The 16,495-nt window shown below is 37.2% G+C and overlaps 2 protein-coding genes across 2 annotated transcripts; both read right to left on the bottom strand.

Moving 5' to 3' along the window:
* Positions 1-1,655: 1,655 nt before the first annotated feature.
* On the bottom strand, positions 1,656-11,812 carry psat1 (phosphoserine aminotransferase 1). Its single transcript, XM_088993561.1, has 9 exons — positions 11,654-11,812; positions 9,838-9,898; positions 8,902-8,971; positions 7,491-7,696; positions 5,056-5,228; positions 4,509-4,678; positions 3,703-3,831; positions 3,260-3,397; positions 1,656-1,897 (listed from the first exon to the last, which is right to left on the bottom strand). Exons 1-9 carry the CDS (start codon positions 11,717-11,719, stop codon positions 1,795-1,797), a joined length of 1,116 nt encoding a protein of 371 aa, XP_088849687.1. The 5' UTR covers positions 11,720-11,812; the 3' UTR covers positions 1,656-1,794.
* A 987-nt stretch (positions 11,813-12,799) lies between these two features.
* isca1 (iron-sulfur cluster assembly 1) lies at positions 12,800-15,711 on the bottom strand. Its single transcript, XM_088995434.1, has 4 exons — positions 15,535-15,711; positions 14,897-14,950; positions 14,694-14,799; positions 12,800-13,391 (listed from the first exon to the last, which is right to left on the bottom strand). Exons 1-4 carry the CDS (start codon positions 15,694-15,696, stop codon positions 13,243-13,245), a joined length of 471 nt encoding a protein of 156 aa, XP_088851560.1. The 5' UTR covers positions 15,697-15,711; the 3' UTR covers positions 12,800-13,242.
* Positions 15,712-16,495: the final 784 nt, after the last annotated feature.

The following is a 16,495-nucleotide window of genomic DNA, read 5'->3' as shown; positions in this document are numbered from 1 at the left end:
CTTCAATCTAAGACCCTCCCAACACTGAGTTGGCCGTAGCTGATTGGACAACAGATCGCTGCTGTGGACATTCAAAAACTTGTCAGAGCGGGAGCTCGCTCTCTTTGTTCCTATCTTTGTCCGTGTGCTCATGTCTTCGCTCCTACTTAGACGAGAAGTGCTTTTTCTGTCTCACTAGAATAAAGTAGTTTTTTGTTCACCACCTATCGTCGTTACTGATATTTTTATCACTGAACTTCTTTGAACACCGAACCAGGAAAGAAACAAGAATTTAAACCGAACAGTAGCGAGCCATTTCGGCCTCAAGCGCGTATCTATACAAAACGTAGTTGTCGCGTCTCTGTGAAATGGAGCGTCTAAAAGGCACCAATCACAGTGGTAAGTTATCCCAGTGCGAGCATGGCGCTCTTGACAAGAGACTCAATCAGTAGGACCAAAGCCTGCCTGCCTCCACACACACACACACACACCCCGATCCGGGCTCATTCGCTGTAGGCTAATCTCCACTGCGGGATGTAGAGGAGTCGTTTGATATTGTCTTCCCTGGTGTTTTTCATTACCGCCGTCTTACCGCAGGCTAACACTGGCTTTAGCTTTTCACATTAGCGTGGCTCTACAACACACCGGTCGCCGCACAATCCTGTCACAACCTCCCATCTTTGATTCGAACCCCACTCGCCTTGCAAAGCCGCTTCGCGTACTCTCATCTTTTCTTCGTTTTTTTTTTTTTAGATGCGAGGTCAAAAACATTTTTTTTTTTTTTTTGGGGGGGGGGGGGGTTTCTTCACCACAGAACCGTGAGATCAGCGAGGGAAAATATCAAATTTCACCCAAAAATATGCATATACATCCACATATATACGTATATATATATACACATATAATATACTATACACACATACTAATATAATATATACACATAATATACACACACACATATATACACATACACACACACACACACACGTATTCACATTACACACACACATATATACACGTGTACACTTATACACATATATATACAGACACACACATACATATATAAACATATACACACACATATATAGACACATATATACACATATATACACACACATAGACACATATATATACACACACATACACACATGCATATACACACACATATATGCAAATATATACACATACACACATATATACACACACATACACACATATATGCAAACACACACACACACACACACACACACACACACACACACACATATATATATATATATATATATACACACACACACACATATATATATATATATATATATATATATATATATACATACACACGCACACACATACATACATACATACATACATACATACATACATGTATCATTTCTGAATACTGTGTATACTGTATATATATTTTTGTTGTGTGTTCATGTTTGACGTTTTTGTCATCGCAAGTATTATAAACATTAAGACAACAGAACTTTAAAACAATTTATAAAATATGTTTTTTTATGCATTTTTACTGGGCCATGTTCGTCAATTTTCACGTCGATTCCTTACTGAACAGCACCACCTGGAGGCAAATTCTATTAATTCATCTTATTTTTTTAACCCAGCTTCACCACGTTTCCCGACCGGAACGCTGAGTCAACAAATGACAGTCACTGTAAAGTATAAAGATTTTTATATTCTGTCAATATAACCATGTCAACATGTCATCTACAACAGCCTCTTTTGGTCCATAACCATGATTTCAATGTTAGATTTTATTTTTTAATAAAGTGGAATGTTATGCGAAAAAACGGCTCACTGGTGTTCTTTTAGGAATTCCTTCATGTAATTGGCCAGAGCTTCGGTATCCTGGAGGGTGACGGCGTTATACAAAGAGGCACGAATACCCCCGACCGACCTGCAGGGGGAGACAAACTGTTGTCACGACGCTAGCAATTGTCAACCGTACGCCTGTTTGTTTATTTACTTACTTACTTATTTAATTTACTTATTTACTTACTCATTTACTTATTGACTTATTTACTTGCTTACTCATTCCTTACTTGTTTACTTACTCATTTACTTATTGACTTACTGATTTGCTTACTTTATTTCTTTAATTATTTACATACTTATTTACTCGCTTAACTTATTTACTTAACTCATTTACTTAACTTATTTACTTACATTATTATTTACATTGACTTACTCATTGACATACTTATTGACGTGTTTACTTACTTACCTATTTACTTACTGATTTCTTACTCATTTACTTATTTACTCGCTTTATAGACTTATTTACTTACTTATTTACTTATTTACTTATTTATGTACTCATGGACTTACTCATGGACTTATTCATTGACTTATTTACGTGTGCTTATTTATTTACTCATTTACTTATTCAGACTTACTTATTGACTTACTTTTTTTACTTTTTTACTCACTTAACTTATTTACTTATTAACTTACCTATTGACTTAGTCATTGACGTACTTATTGACTTGTTTTACTTACTGACCTATTTACTTATTTATTGACTTACTTTATAGACTTATTTACTTACTTGTGTACTTACTTATTTATGTACTTATTTACTTATTTATTTACTTGTGTGCATATTTATTTACTCATGGACTTACTCGTTAACTTATTGACTTACATATTTACTTACTTATTTAGTTACTTATTCATGTGTGCTTATTTACTTACTCATTTACTTACTCATTGACTTACTTATTTACTTATTGGCCACCGACTCCATTTCCCAATGTAGAAGTCATGCGTAATCCCAGGCTCTATTTGCTATCTAGCTGACTAGCTGGCTACCTAGCTATCTGTTAGCTATATATCTATCTAGCTAACTAGCTAGTTTTCTATCTATCTGACTTACTTTCGGGTTGCGAGAACGCTGGCGCGTGTGGCTGCCACTGCTCACCCACAGAAAAACTGATCCTGTGACTGTAAAGTGACCTTGAGAGTTTTGAAAGGCGCTTAGAAATCAAATGTATTATTAGTATTTACTTATTTACCGATTTACTTATTTGCTACCTCATTTATTTACTCATCTAATTACTTATTGACTTACCTATTTATTTACTTATTAGCTTATTTACTTACTTAGCTATTTACTTCTTTATTGACTTACTTATTTACTTACTTACTATTTACTGCCTTGCTTATTTATGTATGTATTTATTATGTATTCTTTTATTTTAAGGGATCCCTTGTTACGCGGATATGCATAATGTTGGGTAAGAGCGGTCAAAATGCTAACCGGTGTCCCTTGAGCGAGATCATTCCACGTTTGGAAGCCCCGTTGAGAAACTCCTTTTCCAAGGCATCGTCGCCTTCTTTCTTCCCCACGCGGAAAGGTATATTCATGCGGCTACGACAGGCCTCGTCTACCGGACACCTACGTGGGATAGAGAGAACATGTACATTTAGCCAGATTGTTATTTTGACATATGTTGATTGATTTAAAGATTCATTTGTGGTGTGTTTTTTTTGGGGGGGCGTAGAATTTAATGGCAGGACAGAGCAAATTGGCGTTTTCATGTTTATTATGTTTGTTAAGTCATTGTAAGTGGGTCCAAGACGACAGTAATTTCATCTGTGCTGTATGTCATGCAGATTAGCATATTAGCATGCATATTAACATATTAGCATTTGACAATAAAGCTGACTTTGACTTTGAGAACCGTGTGAGTGAAAACGTACACATAGAAACCATTAGAAGAGTCGATGATGTCATAAACCAAGTCCGACTTGCGCTTGTTGAGCGACTCCATGGCAGCGGCGCCGCCATTTTTCTTGATCCACTCCAGAACCAGGCACATGACGTAGATGCTGCGCATGGTAGAACACACATGTTGAAACACTCAAGAAACCAAAATATTTAATGATGTATTTTTTATAATAATAATAACAATAATAATAATAATAATACATTTCATTTCTAAGCGCCTTTCAAAACTCTCAAGGTCACTTCACATACATTCCACCATGACGTCCCTGATCCACTGCTGAAAAGAATGCTTTCATCCTCTCCTTTTTCATCTAGAACTGCTTCATGTCACAAAGAGGGTACAGAAAGTGCTGAAGAATGAACGACTCTCTGTCTTTGTGTTGTCATATTATTTGTTATTTCGTTTTTTGTTTTTTTTTAACTTTATGTTACTTCCGGGTTGAGTGAACGCTGGCGCACGTGGCTGCCACTGCTCACCAGCAGAAAAAATATCCTGTGACTGTAAAGTGTCCTTCAGAGTTTTGAAAGGCGCTTAGAAATCAAATGTATTATTATTATTATTATTATTATTATTATTATTACAGTCACAGGATCAGTTTTTCTGCGGGTGAGCAGCGGCAGCCACATGCGCCAGCGTTCACTCGACCCGAAATAACTCAAATAGATAGAAAGTTAGCTAGCTAGCTAATAGATAACTAATAGATAGCTAGCTAGTTAGATAGTGAATAGATAGCAAATAGCTAGCTAGCTATTTTGTGTCAAATTGTGAGTAAACTACCTGAAACAGGGCGGCGTGTTGTACAGCGAGTTCATCTCAGCCTGCACTTTGTAGTCCAGTATGATGGGACATTCTTTCTGGGCGTGGCCTATCAAGTCCTCGCGCACGATGACCACGGTCACTCCGGCGCAGCCCACGTTTTTCTGAGCGCCCGCGTGAATCAAACCAAACTAAAAAAATAAACAAAATATACATGGCAGATATATTTTGCACAATAATAATAATAATACATTTCATTTCTAAGCGCCTTTCAAAACTCTCAAGGTCACTTTACAGTCACAGGATGAAGTTTTTCTGTGGGTGAGCAGCGGCAGCCACACGTGCCAGCGTTCACTCAACCCGGAATAACTCAAATAGATAGAAAGTTAGCTAGCTAGCTAATAGATAACTAATAGATAGATAGTTAGATCGCGAATAGATAGCAAATAGATAGCTAGCTAGGTAGCCAGCTAGCTAGTTAGATAGCTAGGACCCACGCAGGCGGCGGACTTACAAGTGCTCCACAGTCTATTCTGATTATTAACATGTTCATCGTGGGTCTACCCACCTTGGAAACGTCCACGGGCCGCGACAGGAAGTTGGAAGACATGTCGCAGACGAGGGTCACCCCGTTGGTCTCGGGCATGAAGTTGTACTCCACGCCGTGCACGGTCTCGTTGCAGCAGTAGTACACGTAGGAAGCCGCCGGGTTCAAGTTCCAGCTGCTCGGCTCGGGGATTTCTGGAAAGGAAACAACCCGTTCAGATAATAATAATAATAATAATAATAATAATAATAATAATAATAATAATAATAATAATAATAATAATAATAATAATCATACATTTCACTTATCAGCACCTTTCAAAACTCTCAAGGTCACTTTACAGTCACAGGATCAGTTTTCAATCAACCCGGAAGTAACTTAAATAGATAGCAAGCTAGCTAGCGAATCGATAGCTAATACCTAGCGAATCGATAGCTAATACCTAGCGAATCGATAGCTAATACCTAGCGATTGGCTTCTTCTGTTTCTAAACTCAAAAATCAAGCACGTCAAGTTCCATGATGCTACCTAAAGTCCGAACCAAAATTTCAAAATGTTGTATGAAAACCACAGTAGCAGTCATTATTTTGCAAACTATTAATTCATCAATTTGTTGTAGGCAAGTACAGTGATATCTTGGCTTACCAACTTAATTGGTTCTCAGATACAGTGGATAAGGTGGAAAGTGTGTATCCCAAAAAATAATTTCCCATAGGAAACTGTGAAAATGAAAATAATCCGTTCCCAGGTCGCCATAAAACATAATTTTCTACTTTCTAATTTTCTAAGCCTTAAAACTACACAAAATATACCTTATTTTATGTATAATAAATTTGCTATAGTATTATAATTAAAGAAATAAACTGCACTGTATAATAAAGTCATTTTATTTACCTTTGTGATGGTTGTTGATGGCTTGATGGAATGGAGCATTCATCAGCATTAAACACTTCATGAGGAACGTAATCTTCTTTCACCATCTTGAGGAATGATCTGTGATAGGTGCTTTCTCTGCGATAATTTTACCTAGTTCCTCATCCATTGTGTTCTGTTTAGCTGGGTTGATAGCTTTTTGCATCAAGCGTAGAGATGGCTTGGGCGGGTTATTTGTGAAGCCAGATTGATGGGATATTTTAACCTTGCAGTCTACACACTGCCTTTGAACAGTTGAAAGTTGAAACCAGTCCAAATTTCACTGTTTTAAAAATAGTTTGTATGCCAAGGTTAAATTGTCATAAATTTAACGTTCGTAAACCGAAATGTTCGTAAGCCAAGGGTATTGCTGTATGTATGTATGTATGTATGTATGTATGTATGTATGTATGTATGTATGTATGTATGTATGTATGTATGTATGTATGTATTTATTTATTTATTTATTTATATACATTTGTGGGTTAAATTGAGATAAGATCACAATTATTTGCCTCCGGAGACTACAAAACATTAGTATAGATTTATTGTAATAAAGGCTCAGCTCCTCTTTGGCTTCTCAGTATGGCGATAATATTCGTCGTTCCACGCTGAGGATAAAGAAGACAGATTGGGCCATAAGTAAGATGACAGGTTATGTCGTTTTTTTGGGGAAGATTTTTGAGTGTGTCAATGGGGGAAAAAAAAAATCGAAAAAATAATGTATATATTAAAAAATATATTTATATACATATTTTCTATGTTAAAAAATATATATTTATGTATTTTCTTTCACATATCCATATAAAATATATCTTAATATATATTTATTATAATATATATTTAAAAAATATATAATATAATATTTACATATATATTATATATTCAAAAAATATCGATTTTTTTTAAATATTTCCATTCCATCGATTTTTTTTTTTTTGCAATTGCAATTCATTATTTTTTAATATGTCCATTCCATCATATTGAGTGTAGAGATGGTGTAGAGATGGCTTGGGCGGGTTATCTGTGGAGCCTGATTGATGGGATATTTCAACCTTGCTGTCTACACGCTGCCTTTGAACTATCAAAGTTGAAACAAGTCCAAATTTCACTGTTTTCTATCCATTTTAACACTCTCTATCTCTTTAATGTTTAACCCCCCCTCACTGCTGCATTCTTGACCAATCACATGGCTTTAACCGAAGACCGTGGAATAGAGGACAAAAACAGTCAGCTGCCATTTTGGTTGTTAGAAGAACTCATTGTGGCGCTCCGTGTGTATCCCGAAAAATAGTTCGTAGGCCAAGGTAGAATTGTCATAAATGTAACGTTCGTAAACCGAAAAGTTTGTAAGCCAAGGGGTTCGTAAACCGAGGTACCACTGTCATATGTGAAGGGGATGAAACATTCTAATGGCTTCCCTAAATTCATAACAACCCCCCGAGAGGAAACCGTAATGACAATGTGGCCCGCAAAAAAATGAGTTTAACACCCTTGGACTAAACGAATGTGACGTTACGTCACATGCAAACGCGTGCACTCACTCGTGTAACTATCCAGTTTTGGGTGAACTATGTTGACTTTTCCGTATTTCTCTGCCTCTTTGGCAGCCTTTGCCGACCACGTGCCCGTCACGATGTAATCGGCGCAGTTGCCCTCCTTCAGGCCAATCAGATTGAGGGCGATGCCGCTGAACTGGCCCGACGCTCCGCCCTGCAGGAACATCACCTTGTAGTTGTCGGGGATGTTTCTGTGGGGATGACAACGGCGCTTAGTTTGTTTGTTTTTATTTAAAATCAAACGTTGACGTTTTACTTTGGAAAATATTGTTTTTGCCTGTTTTCGGACACCTTATAAATTAAGGCAGAAACTGAACCCTAATTCAGGTTTGTCTATTTTCCACAATGTCCATTTGAAACAATGTCAATTTATTAAAATGGGATTGAAATCAAAACGAATAATTTGATCAGATTAATCCCTTTTTAAATACAGTAAAGTCTCGTTATATCGATATCGGATATATCGATAGTCCCGGTTATATCGATACTATTTCTATGCACGCATGGAGAAAATTACATGCAAACAGGGTCGGATATATCGATAGTCCCGGTTATATCGATATTTTTTCGGACTCCCTTGAATATCGATATAACGAGACTTTACTGTAAATGAAATATTATATGATACTTTTCAATATTATTGACGAGAAGGTTTCTTCAGCCGTCATCTGTACTTCTTTGAAGGTATCGGACGTTTCGCTTCTTATCCAAGAGGCTTCGTCAGCGAACTAAAAACTTTTGCCGGTAGTTTTCCTATATATATATATATATATATATATATATATATATATATATATATATATATATATAGATGAGATGATGTATATATATATATACAGTAAAGTCTCGTTATATCGATATTCAAGGGAGTCCGAAAAAATATCGATATAACCGGGACTATCGATATATCCGACCTTGTTTGCATGTAATTTTCTCCGTGCGTGCATAGAAATAGTATCGATATAACCGGGACTATCGATATATCCGATATCGATATAACGAGACTTTACTGTATATATATATCTACTGCCCAGACGTGGCGGTGCTAGACTCTGCTATGATTGGTCCCTGCTTTCAGGTTGGTGGGAGCAGAGGACTACTCCCTGCGGCTAAACTGATTACTTCTATTGTCCTGACTGATTACTTCTATTGTCCTGCCTGAGTATGGGGTCTACGACTGGCCTGATTTCCCCATTTGATCTGGTATCACCTCATCAGCATAACTAGGCCTATGTTGCCTAAGAAGTCGGTTGTAGGAATGATCCAAATTGAACCTCACCCCACCATGGCGATTTAGTGAAGGGTTTTGCTGTTTTAGGAAAATAGGGTCTTCTTTTTCAACATTATTATTATTATTTTTGTCCATGATGTAAAACGGGACCACATTTCTACTTACAGCAACTCCCGTAGGAGGCATTGTGCCTTGTTCACAATCTGGGTGAATTCTGGCGATCGGTGGCTCATTTCTGAAAAGATCAAAAGGAATTGCGGTGAAAACAAATTCATGGACATAATATATTAGAACGGATCCTCAGGCACGATGTTGCAGAATAAACACACACAAAAAGTGAATGAATGAACAAACAAATGAATAAATAAATGAATACACGCTAGATCGCCAGCTAGACCGCTAGCTAGATTGCAAGGTAGAATGCTAGCTAGGTCGCTAGCTAGAATGCTAGCTAGATCACGAGCAAGCTCACTAGCTAGATCGCTAGGTAGCATGCGAGCTAGGTCGCTAGCTAGATTGCAAGTAAGATTGCTAGCTAGCTAAATAGCTAAAGATACCCAAAAGCACAGGAAATGACAGACTTTCCTGTGACACATATGAAAGAAGAAGTGAAGAAAAGTACATCTTCATTATTTTAAGCCAGGGGTGTCAAAGTCATTTTTTGCCGCGGGCCACATTGTAGTTATGGTTTCCTCTCGAGGGCCGTTATGAATTTGGGGGAACCCATTAGAATGTTTAAATCCCTTCAAATATTACATATAGAGCACACAGCAAATTAATGAATAACTCGTTTTCAAATCTGAAGTCAAAAATAATGACTTTTATTGTGGTCGACATCCAAAAATATGACATTTTGGCTCACATTTTAGCAATCATCATGGAATTTAACAAGTTTGATTTGCTTTCGCGGGCCGAAAAAAAATGATGTGGTGGGCCGGATTTGGCCCGCGGGCCTTGACTTTGACACCTGTGTTTTAAGCAATTTCACTGCAGCTGAAACAAAATACTTGCCAGAACAGCTAACATCAAATAATTTAATATGGTAATACAACAATGAAAAATAAAAGACATCGTGTACAAAAAATAGGCACTTCTTTTTACCCAGAACGCTGATCCCAAGGCCACTGTAGTTGAGGAGTTCCTGCTGGGCTTGAAGCAGAACCTGCAGCATGTGTCCAAATAAAAGAGGTCATAAAAACATAATGGTGGGTGAATCATTGAGAAAACATCATCAGGTTATACACCGGAATCTGGCTTGACCAGATGTTTTGGTGCCTTTGTTGATCAGACGACAATAAGTCTAAAAGTCTTTTATAAAGGTTACAAAAAAATGTCTGTTTTGACTATCATAAATGCACTGGTTAAAAAAAAAACATGACAACACAAAGTCAGTATGATGGAATTCAATTTGACGTTCAAAAAAATATGAGGGGAGGGATATAATAATAACAATAATAATACATTTCATTTATAAGCACCTTTCAAAACTCTCAAGGTCACTTGATAGTCACAGGATACGTTTTTCTGTGGGTGAGCAGCGGCAGCCACACGTGCCAGCGTTCACTCAACCCGGAAGTAACTCAAATAGAAAGCTAGTTAGCTAGCTAATAGGCAGCTAATAGATAGATAGCTAGCTAGTCAGCTAAATAGCAAGAAGAAAGCTAGCTATGTAGCTAGATAGATAGATAGATAGATAGATAGATAGATAGATAGATAGATAGATAGATAGATAGATAGATAGATAGATAGATAGATAGATAGATAGATAGATAGATAGATAGATAGATAGCTGGATAACTAGATACATTTTTTCTCCCTAGACATTTCTCCTTCAGTATAGTATTTCCCAAACTTTATTGCATGTGCATATATGTATAAATATTCAACGGAAGTAACTCAAATAGAAAGCTAGTTAGCTAGCTAATAGGCAGCTAATATAGTTAATAGATAGATAGCTAGTCAGCTAGATAGCAAATACATAGTAAATACTGTAGAAACAAATAGATAGCTAGCTATGTAGCTATCTAGCTAGATAGCTGGGTAACTAGATACATTTTTTCCGGACATTTCTCCTTCAGTATAGTATTTCCCAAACTTTATTGCATATGTATATATACGTATATGTATAAATATTCAACATGCCATTCTTGAGTACAGGTAGTACTATTATCAAGGACAAAATGTATTGGTAGATATTTTGTCTATTCAAAAAAAGGAAGATATGAAGTCTGTCGATTAATTTCAATATGTAATTTCTTAACGATTTTCGTAAGAATGTTATTGACAAAAGGAGAGTTGAGGAGGGTTCGAAATGTCTTCTGATCCTCAGGATTTGCGTCTTTTTTTCAAAATTCCAACTTCATATATATATATACTAAGTGGCATGACCGGTTTTTGCTTCAGAAAACGTGACATGCAAGCCACGCAGAAAAGATGTGCAGTTGGCGGTTGCCAACGGATCAGAACGTTTCCACATAAATAAAAAGGAGGCAGGCTGATGCAACTCAGCTGCCTGTTTTCAGCTTGTTGCTGAGCGATGCTAAAGTGTCCACTGCTGTTCATTCATTCAGTCAGTAAATCACGAGCAACCTCTTTTCAGCCCATTCGCTTTTTTTAAATCACGTAAACGATTACACCACTGTAAATACGGATACGTAATTTGCACAATTACAATTGCACACGTTTTTGCAGAAAATACATAAAATATAGAGTAGTCCACATGGCACATTTTTGGTTGCAATTACATCTACTTATCTCTCTCACCATTCTAACTATACCGCCCTTTCTTTTTTTGTTTCTATAGTTGCTTTACATTGTCCCCAAAGTGTCTTTCAAATCGATCATAAAATATTAAAGTAACCTTGCAGTCATCTGTTACCGCAATCTTTAACGCCGCTAGCAAAATGCTAAAACTTACCGGTGGGGGGAGTTTAGCGGGCCCGGCTCCAAAGTTGATGACATTCTGATTAATTTGAGACTCCATGTTTCTTAAAAAGGCCACGAAAAGAGGAAAGAGAAGAGAAGAGAAAGGGCGAAAGTAGTCGCGACGTGGATGTCTTTCCTCAGTCAGCTCTCCTCCTCCGACACCCAATTGGGCTGACGTCACGCAGGTCAGCTGCGCGTGTTGCATTCAAGTAAGCTCGGATAGCTAACATCCTTATGACGGCATAAAAGTTCAGGTGTTATCGGACTTTCGGGTTAAAAAAAATTGACAAACAAATTCATAACGGCAACGATATTTTTTTCTTTCTTTAAAAAAATCAGTATTTCACAAAAACGAATACTGTAATTCTTTACGCGAAATACAATGGGTATTTCTGGGGATTAGGAATGAGCATTCTTCTCGCAAATTTTTTTTTTCCTATGACTCCAAAGTGTCCATGGCAATTTCCAAAGGCACTTATCAATTTTATTATATTAATAATATAATACAATTACCTACTATACCTGTCAACCTTGACTAATAGCTGCCCTTACAAATTAGTACAATTTCCGTATAAAAGTTGTAGTACGCCGTACATTATTTGAAATGATAAAAACGCTAACACAAGCAGCAATGCAGTTCACCGCGCATGCGCACATTATGCTTCCACAATTACGTTTGCTCCCCTTATTAATGCTTGAAATTCCCCTTATTAAGCGATAATAAACCTTACAAACACCTGATCCTAGAATTTGTCTCTTCTTACTTGGCGGTTCTCCCACGCTTACTTCTACTTTATAACTAGTCGATTCCTCGATTGCAACACAATTGTAGGACTTCAAATACGGAAACGGAAATACAAAATAAAACGAAAACAATGTGACTCGCATACGCATATCATGCTTCATCGACAAAGACTCGATAACCGCAGTTTTTATCGTATAAAAGTTGTTATACGGCGTACAAATTTCTAAATGACGAAAAAACGTATAAAACACGGTGGAAAATTTATTTGACAGGTATGTTTTTATTATTATAATAATAATTATTATTATTAAAGAAACAGAGTGGCCTCTTGTGTAATTTTTTTGTGTTTTGAAAAAAAAATACTATTCCAAAAACTCTCACGTGACACATACACAAGCTTTCTACATAGCTTTATTATGCGCTTTTGTGGTTCAGTTTATTCACACTCTTTATATATACACAGATAAATATGCTTTGTCGATTTCAAAAGACTATACAAACCGATCAAGCAGTTTTCAAGACAATTCGTGCAAAAAAAAAATGTACAATGTGCGCATAGCTAAAACAGTAGGCCGCCACTACAAAATATATTCGACGATGTACTCGCGAATTGGGGGATGAGGAGTCCAAAACATGTCAGAAGTAGGACAAAAATCAAACAAAGAGTTGTAATTAAAACACTGCGTTACGCTGAGGCTTCATAAACATGTGTGAGTTATTCCGCATTGAATGCAGTGACCGAAGGACTGTCTCCGTGATCCTTGCGAAGTCTTTCTTTTTTTGTTTTGTTTGTGTATGATTTGGACGGGACGTAGTTTGGGGAGGGGGGACCATATTCAAATGTTGAAGCTCTCTCCGCACCCACACGTGCCCTTGATGTTGGGATTGTTGAAAACAAATTCGCTGGACAGTTTCGACTCCACAAAGTCCATCTCTGTCCCCAGGAGAGTCAGCTGGGCTTTCTTGGCGATGAAAACCCTCACGCCTGGCACGGTGTAAAAAGAGGAAAAAGAGCACTCTATTATTTTACACTGCATTAAAAAAAACTATAAATCATAATTAATATCTTTTGCTGGTAGTTTTGGCCCTATATATATCCCTGCTTAAAAGCTAGCAACCACTCATTTGACGACAATGAGGTTAAAATTTTAGTGAAAGAAAATTATGGTTTGAAAGGGGAGTAATAGAAGCTATTTTCATAAAACAGTAAAACCCTTCACTAAATCGCCATGGTGGGGTGAGGTTCAATTTGGATCGTTCCTACAACCGACTTCTTAGGCAATATAGGCTTAGTTATGCTGATGAGGTGATAGGTGATTTCCAGATTGCATAGATGTCCATTTTTCCCATGATCCGACTCGATTATTGGATGGATGCAATAATCAATTGTAAAATTATTCAATCGTGACAGCCAAAAATATAAATGAATAGAATTATGTTCATCTTGAACACCCCCAGCCCCCCCCCCCCCCCCCCCCCAAAAAAAAAAAGTGTAGCTTGTAGCTTCTCAGCTCTGTGAATATAACTAGAATCAGGGACAGGAGGGGAATCAAGTCAGGAGGGCGATGGTATGAAATCAGCATTTAGTGTGAATATGTCTTGATTTATTTATCTTGCTATCTAGCTAGCTATGTTGCTGGCTAGCTATTTGCTATCTAGCTCTCTGGCTGGCTATGTAGCTAGCTATCTATTAGCTATAGAGCTATCTAGCTGTCTGGCTAGCTATCTAGCTGGCTAGCTATTGTCTAGCTAGCTTTCTATCTATTTGAGTTACTTTTGAGTGACCCTACTTTTGAGGGTTGAGTGAACGTTGGCATGTGTGGCTGCTGCTGCTCACCCACAGAAAAACTGATCCTGTGACTGTAAAGTGACCTTGACAGTTTTGAAAGGCGCCTATAAATTATTATTATTATTATTTATTATTATTATTATTATTATTACAGTAAAGTCTCGTTATATCGATATTCAAGGGAGTCCGAAAAAATATCGATATAACCGGGACTATCAATATATCCGACCCTGTTTGCGTGTAATTTTATCCGTGCGTGCATAGAAATAGTATCGATATAACCAGGGCTATCGATATATCCGATATCGATATAACGAGACTTTACTGTATTATGAAACCGTTCGTGCATCATAGTTTCATGCTGCCATTAAATTTATTTTGCTGTTTCTTCCGATGTGCCCATCTTGACCACCAGGAGGCACTGTTATGCTTAACACAAACAGACTAATCAAATAAAACAATCAACTCGAATTCATGAAAAAAAACAAGAATGCTCACCATCCTGCTGCACCTCCTCATCACTATTATCCTTCTGCTTCGTGTAGTCCAGCGTGTACGTCAGCCCGTTGCAACCACGCGTTCTCACGCCAACTTTCAAACCAATCTGGGAAGAGACACAGATGCTTAGTCTCAAAAGTAGCCGTTTCTTTTCAGCGGCTTGTTGGACCATATGCATTTTACAAACAATTTAAATTACTCACATATTCCGGTTTATCCTGCAACAAACATCGGATCTTGTTCACGGCAGATGGTGTCTAGAAAAGAAATCAAGTCAGGAGTCAGCCTCCCAAAAAAAAATACAGTACAACTATATTTTAATTTGAAACCCCATAAGAATGCTTAACTCATTAATTCTTAACAACGATTTCAGTGTTTACAGTATGATTAACTGAGTCGTCATTTTTCCGTGAAGTAAGGACATTGTGTACTGAAGGTTTTGTACTTTTTAATGTTGATTGAAAACTTCATCCATTGTATTACAGCGCATTACAATGACGAAATTGGCATGACAAAGTGGGTTTGACAATTTACACATTGGTAATTATTTGAACAGTTGGCAAATATGCTGCTAATGACGTTACAAAACAAGCAGCAAGCTGCCTGGTTTCACGTGGAAACTCCTGACCGGCAAATAGTTTAAATTAAACCATTCCCAGTGATCACCAAGGTCATTAAGAACGAAATTGACATTTACAACTCGTCGTATTTTGGCTTGTATTTCGTTGCGTCACGGTCCTCGGCTAGTTTAGCCTAGCTACGGAGTAATGATACAGAAAACAGGAGTTCCGAGTTACAAACTCCTCCACATGTGTTTATTTGTAAATATTTATTGACTTACCAAAGTTAGAGCCGCTCTAGTAGGAAGGATCTTTCTTTTACTGACCGCTCGGACGGTCGCTCTTACCAAGGAGGCAGACATGTTGAATAAGCGAACATCACAACAATAGACTGCGCATGCGCGCAAAATGTTACAACTGCTTCCCATGACCGTGGTTGACATAATGACGGAAGAGTTTATATAGTTTGATTGAAAATCCACACGTGTAGCGTTTTGTAATAATTCAACTCATTTTGAGTGTCTGTCCCCAAATAACATCTTACTGTAATGGTTACTACCCGATTTAAAACTGGTCAAGTTTCCAGTTGTGAAAATATCCTTCCTCATCGTCATAAAAGTTTTAAACCAATGACGTCTCGAAGTGCAGTCACGTTACATTAATATCCCCTATTGCTTTTCAGCATTTCAACGTGACGTTTTATTTGACGTTTTCCAAGGCAATGTAAAATGTAAATTACATATATTAATCAAGATCTTGATGTCGTATTTTCCAAACAAATCAGCAAGTTTTTTTTGTCAACGAACCCGATCACAATTGACTTGCACTGTGATCACTGTGACTTATTCGACACAAACTGCCGTTTAATACTAAACGCGTCATTGACTTCAAACTGATTTATGTAAAGCCTATACGATCGGGAGAGATGTTATTTTGGGGGCTTTCGTGTTTTGTCTGCTTGTTTAGCATGATATCAATTTAGTCCATAGTTAAAGAGTACATCGTACAACGGTTATTTTCGATCGATTACATACGGGGTTTCGTGTGGTAAAGTGAGTGAAAGGGGTTGCCATGTTGGTTGTCTTTCAGTATTTTGTAGAGTCATGAAATATTATTAAACAGCGAATAAAGCTCAATAATCAATAAAAGTCGTTTCCTTTGAACCATTATTAGATTTATAAACGTTCACATTGCGATGTACTGTTTCATTTCTGCTTCTTTTGATCTGTCATTGACCAAATG

This window comes from Hippocampus bargibanti, linkage group LG04 (genome assembly GCF_051943395.1).
Source record: "Hippocampus bargibanti isolate YZ-2025 linkage group LG04, ASM5194339v1, whole genome shotgun sequence".
NCBI classification, from domain to species: domain Eukaryota; kingdom Metazoa; phylum Chordata; class Actinopteri; order Syngnathiformes; family Syngnathidae; genus Hippocampus; species Hippocampus bargibanti.
The sequence above is the reverse complement of the archived record's forward strand: the minus strand, read 5'-3'. Positions and strand labels throughout refer to the sequence as shown.